This window comes from Dioscorea cayenensis, chromosome 10 (genome assembly GCF_009730915.1).
Source record: "Dioscorea cayenensis subsp. rotundata cultivar TDr96_F1 chromosome 10, TDr96_F1_v2_PseudoChromosome.rev07_lg8_w22 25.fasta, whole genome shotgun sequence".
NCBI classification, from domain to species: domain Eukaryota; kingdom Viridiplantae; phylum Streptophyta; class Magnoliopsida; order Dioscoreales; family Dioscoreaceae; genus Dioscorea; species Dioscorea cayenensis.
The window spans coordinates 20094472-20100289 of NC_052480.1; the positions used below are offsets into that span (position 1 = coordinate 20094472).

Below are 5818 nucleotides of genomic sequence, written 5' to 3' on the forward strand. Positions count from 1 at the left end.
TTGTAAGTTGGTTAGGTGTTGTTTTAAAGGAATCATTTAATTCTAATTATCACAACAACCAAACACAAGCTTGAAAGAAAATAGATAATTACTCACTTACTCTTTTTGCCAAGTCTCATAATCAAGCAATGACATATATATGTAATTAAGGATAAGATTAGCAACATAAACTTAACTCAATTAGGTAAACTTCGCTTTGTGAAACCATTAATTTCATACGATTAATTCTACATATATGTTAATGTTATCCTTCATATATTGATTTGATATATAAAAGTATTTGATTTAAGTTTTTCATCACAAGAAACAAAAAAAGTATATACACACTAATAAAATATGTATGCAAAAAACGAGATAATTAAGCAAGAAGATATAGTTAGTAGATACTCATGATTCATGAAAAGTCCAAGTTTAGGAATTTAGTCAAAATTCATGACACCATAAGGCTTGTTGGTCATGGAAGTAAGACTATTCCTTAAAATGTCGCATGACATATGTTAGTTTGAATTGTCCAACTAAGGGAGAAGTTGCATGCTGAAAACATTGAAGGATGACAACATGTTTGAAATTCAAGGAATTTATAATGCATGCTTTGTTAAGTCCTTGATAATTATTACTATATCTTTTGATTGGGATCATTTCAAGATTATAAGACATTCTCTCCAAGAAAATAAATTATTCATCTTGTCAAATATACAATTTAATTCTAACACACAAAATCAAACACATAGATTAGTATGTATTGTCTACTTGTCACATATATTATAGTTTATTAGCATCTCAGTTCACTATCAAATTAAGACAAAGAAAAGTAATTCTTGCCTAAATCGGATTTAATGGGAAAAATTATGTAGAAGATATTTAGAAATTAAAAGTTTAAATATGTCTTATTGTCATAGATATACATAGTATTTATTATTTAATTTAAATAATTAATTTACAGTTAATTAATATATAAATTAATTTGTGTGTGAAAAAGAATTTTCAACGCAATAACTTTGAATAGAACCTAAATTTAATAAAATATATATAAAAGAACTTTGAAGAGCAACTCTCGTCTATTTCAAATACTCCATTTAAGCTAGAGAGATGGGGAAAAAATTAATTATGTTATTAATAACACTAGCTAATGCTTCATAGTATCTAAGGTTTTATTGTTCCTCCACATAAATCATACTGATAAAGCATGTAACTAATTAACTTATTTAAATATTAAAATAAAACCCTATAAATAGAGAAGTTAAAAATAAAGCTAATTAATTATCAAATAATTAAATGATTCAACAACATTTTGCCTAAATGATACATTTTAAATCATGTACTTAGTTGCTACTTTGAATTTTTTATAAACAATAAATCGTAAGTAGAGTACGATTATTTGTATTATTTATGTTTTACTTTATACATACATATATATATATATATACATATACATGCCTGGGTAGGTGTAAATGATTCAACTAGAATGGCTCAAGATAATTGAAGAGTTAAAAATGTGTTAATAAAAAATTAATTTTATATAAATTAATTATGACAAATTCTTAGATGAGATATTTGTTAATTCTTTTTTACAGGCTTGTCATTAATTATGATGAAAAATACAATGATTTCAAAAATAGACTACTAAAGAAGAGAAATTTAGAAATAGTTTAGATCATACAGAATTAATTAAGTATTAAAATAAAAAAATTTAGAAATTTTAATTTTTTATATTAAATAATTATTGTAACTATAGTAAGAATGTTTTAAAAAATTTAATACTTTCAAATTTATAATGATGCATTTACAATTGAGACGCATTGAGCCATTCCTTTGGCGGCCTCATCCTTAACTTTGGATTCCTCACAAAGTGATTAAATGTTTGGTTATGATAAGACATTTGATAAACAAACATTAATAGTATATGATCATGTGATTAAATACATTTGAAAGTAAATTAAAAATATAATAAAATGAGATTGATAATGATCAACTATGTTGTTGTTTATTAAAAAGCGCCCTTTCATATAAACGAAAAACACACTTTCCTGGCTTTATTTATGTTTTATTGAAGACCATATGAAGGCACTAAGAAAGTTAGCATGATTGATAGATGCCAAACATGTCACACACACCATTCACTACATCAAAGCAGCCATATTTTCATGAGCTCGTTTCCCATTTCCATTTTCAATTAATTATTAATTGATTTTTTTTTTTTTGAGTTTTAAAAGTAAGTAAAATTTTGGGGGAAAATGGTGATCTGAATGCTAAAAATTGTTAATTTTTTTCTTAAAAGAGTAAATATTTCTGTGTATTTATTGCATATTATTTGTATCAATTTGGCCTTTTACATATATGAATAGACATAATATTTTCAAAATAATGCTAGAAATAGAAAAGTAAAAATAATTAGTAAAATAATTCTTTTGCTTTATTTTGGCTGATAAAGTCAACAATATTATAGAAACATTTTAGTTGTTCAGTATCTATATTTATTATTTATTATTCATATCACTTGTCCTTCATCAGTCTATTTTAAGCATGGTCATAAATAGTGATAGCAATTCAAGATAAATTTAAAAAAATAGTGATATAAAGACTTTTAACCCACAAAAAAAAAATCATTATCTTTCACTAATTCTTGTGTTTTTTTTTCTTTTCTTGAAAATGATAATAATGGCAATAAATGGCAAATATTTTGGTTATTCAATAACTATACTTATTGTCTATTGTTTATATATATATATATATATATATATATATATATATATATATATATATATATACCACGCATTGCAAAAGGACTAAAGACTCATGGCTAATTGTAGTGCCCAATATGTAATTTTATTTTTTATTTTAATAAATAATAATAATAAACAAAAGAAAACATATAAATCATAAGATAAAAATTGTAGGATTAAGGAAAACAACTTGGTCTTACAAACCTTTATTTCATTAATAACAAAGAAAAAATTACACGGTAAAGTAACGTTATATTTTATTATCCAAAGAAGTTGTTTTCTTAATTTTAAATTTTCTTAGTTTATAATTATTTTATTAACAACAAAAAGAATAGTCCATGTACTATTTTTTTTATTTTCAATGTTACATTTACAACAATTAATTATAAGTTTTTTTTTTTTTGAGAAAACAATTAATTATAAGTCATGACAAAAGATCCACAAGGAGTTATTGATTTGCAAAATAATAATAAATATAATTTTTTTTTTGTCAAATATCAATTGAATAGCCAATCATAAAACACACAAGTGTTAGGTGTTGTAGAAGTTAGCTCCTCATATATGTCTGTCTTTAATATGTGATTTGTATATATTTATCAATATATATTTATATATCAATATTGGACAGTCAATAAAAAAAATTTTATTTTATCATTCAAAAAAAATTTGGAAAAAAAAAAGGAAACACGTTTCTCCCGAGACCAAAACCCTAGTTTCCCATCCTCACCGAGAACTAGAAGACTACAACAACACGTGTTAGACTATGAAAGTTCATCTCAGATCTTCCATGAATTAAAACTTATAAACCCCTCATCCACATATATAAAAAAGTAAAGGGTAGTGGGAGATAAACCATCACTCTTATATTGCCTATTTACGTGCCGTTTACGCATCTATAACTCCATCTCCCATTCATTATTAAGACCTTTCCTTCCTCCTTAGACCTCCTCCTCAACCTTCTTCTTCTTCTTCTTCTTCTTCTTCTTCTTCTTCTTCTTGTTAGTTAAGTTCATGGATAACTATGCCATGTTGTTCCCTACTCAACCATCATCTTCGTATCATAGCATGCTTAGCAATACAACCACCCAACTCTTTGCCAACTTATCATCAAATATGACTTGTAGTAATAATAGCAATACTAGTGCTACAAAGTCACCAAATGGTTTGATATTTGAAAGCAAAGAATTGGGAGAGAAGGCAAGCAAGAAGAAAGGTGAGAAGAAGGTAAGGAGACCTCGTTATGCTTTTCAAACAAGAAGCCAAGTTGATATTCTTGATGATGGTTATAGATGGAGGAAGTATGGCCAAAAAGCTGTTAAGAATAACAAGTTCCCAAGGTTTGTATTCCTTCGTTGCTTTCTTTAGATTAGAGTTCATTTTTCATTCATTTGAGGAACCATAAACAATGTTTGTGCTTTGTAGAATAAGAAGTTTTTTGTTTGGTGGTCAAACTTGACTAGGAATAGGACTTTCATTTATCTATATGATAGAATGAAATTATACAAAGTCTTCACATATTGTTATACATGTTTATATTCATTTTCTAAGTTGATCATTACAGCTTTTGTTTACTGTCTTTGTTGAATTGAAGCTATAGCATGAAAGCATGAAAATTAAGGTGACATATTACATGCAATAGTAGACAAAAATATTGTTATTTTAACTTCTTCATTCTCTAGTGATTCATTTGGTTTATATGAGATACATGGTTTGATATTTAGTTCAATCCTTAGCATGATGTAACTGCATCTTCACTACTTGTTACATTAAATTCATTCCTTATAAGATATATGTATATTTATATGCACACTAATACTGATCATCAAGGGTTAAAATATAGTTATTCATTGGATTAATTTGGTGTTGTTTTTGATATTGGACAGAAGCTATTATAGGTGCACACATCAAGGATGCAATGTAAAGAAGCAAGTGCAACGTTTATCAAAAGATGAAGCTGTTGTAGTGACAACATATGAAGGAATGCACACACATCCCATTGAGAAGTCCAATGACAACTTTGAGCATATCTTGAACCAAATGCAAATTTACAGAAGCTGCTAAAACCTTTCAAAAGCTCCCCTTGCATGCATGTTCTTCAAATCTATTTTTTTAAAGAAAAAACAAAGAAAAACTTCCAAAGCTGTAGTCAGTTAATAATCTTGGAAATGCTCCCTCTTTCATTGTTATTATTATTATTATTATTATTATTATTATTATTATTATTATTATTATTATTATTATTATTTAGTGCACGCAAATAGAATTCCTGTAAATTAAGTTGAATTCCAACATTATTATAGCTTCAATGAGCTTGTTATAGCACTTGTGTAATTGTGTAATCAATGTACAAGGTGAAGTGTTCCTTGACTTTTGTATTTGAGTTGTGTAAATTATACAAGAGTAGGGTTCAGTTCTATTTATACAACTAACTAATGAGGATTTTTGAGTTAGTTTTGTAGATTAAGTAGTTTTATGTTGTGTTTAAATTAATTTTACCTTTTTCTAATCCTTGTATCTATCCATCAATGTTTCACAAATATTTTTTATTGGTGTATATATCCCAATGCAAGGAAAAAATCAGATGTTGCATGTGACTTGAATTATTAGACGGACTAAATTATGCAAGGAAAAAAATCAGATGTGGATATATCCTTGATTTTGTTATGTTGTGTTTAAATTATACAAGAGTAGGGTTCAGACAACTAACTAATGAGGATTTTTGAGTTAGTTTTGTAGATTAAGTAGTTTTATGTTGTGTTTAAATTAATTTTACCTTTTTCTAATCCTTGTATCTATCCATCAATGTTTCACAAATACTTTTTATTGGTGTATATATCCCTATGCAAGGAAAAAATCAGATGTTGCATGTGACTTGATTATTAAACGGATTAAATTATGCAAGGAAAAAAATCACATGTTGCATGTTGTATATATCCTTGAATTTTTTATGTTGTGTTTAAATTATACAAGAGCAGGGTCCAGTTCTATTTATACAACTAACTAATGAGGATTTTTGAGTTAGTTTTGTAGATTAAGTAGTTTTATGTTGTGTTTAAATTAATTTTACCTTTTTCTAATCCTTTTATCTATCCATT

The 5818-nt window shown here is 26.4% G+C and overlaps 1 protein-coding gene across 1 annotated transcript; it reads left to right on the top strand.

Annotated features, from left to right (window-relative positions):
* The first annotated feature begins 3617 nt into the window (after window positions 1-3617).
* Window positions 3618-5098, top strand: LOC120270181 (probable WRKY transcription factor 75). Its single transcript, XM_039277215.1, has 2 exons — window positions 3618-4060; window positions 4607-5098. Exons 1-2 carry the CDS (start codon window positions 3735-3737, stop codon window positions 4782-4784), a joined length of 504 nt encoding a protein of 167 aa, XP_039133149.1. The 5' UTR covers window positions 3618-3734; the 3' UTR covers window positions 4785-5098.
* The last annotated feature ends 720 nt before the right edge of the window (window positions 5099-5818 follow it).

Excerpts from the sequence above, each read along its gene's own strand:
- LOC120270181 (XM_039277215.1), top strand. The coding sequence starts at position 3,735 with ATGGATAACTATGCCATGTTGTTCCCTACTCAACCATCATCTTCGTAT. Across the intron at positions 4,061-4,606 it reads AAGAATAACAAGTTCCCAAG|AAGCTATTATAGGTGCACAC; the intron begins GTTTGTATTCCT and ends GATATTGGACAG.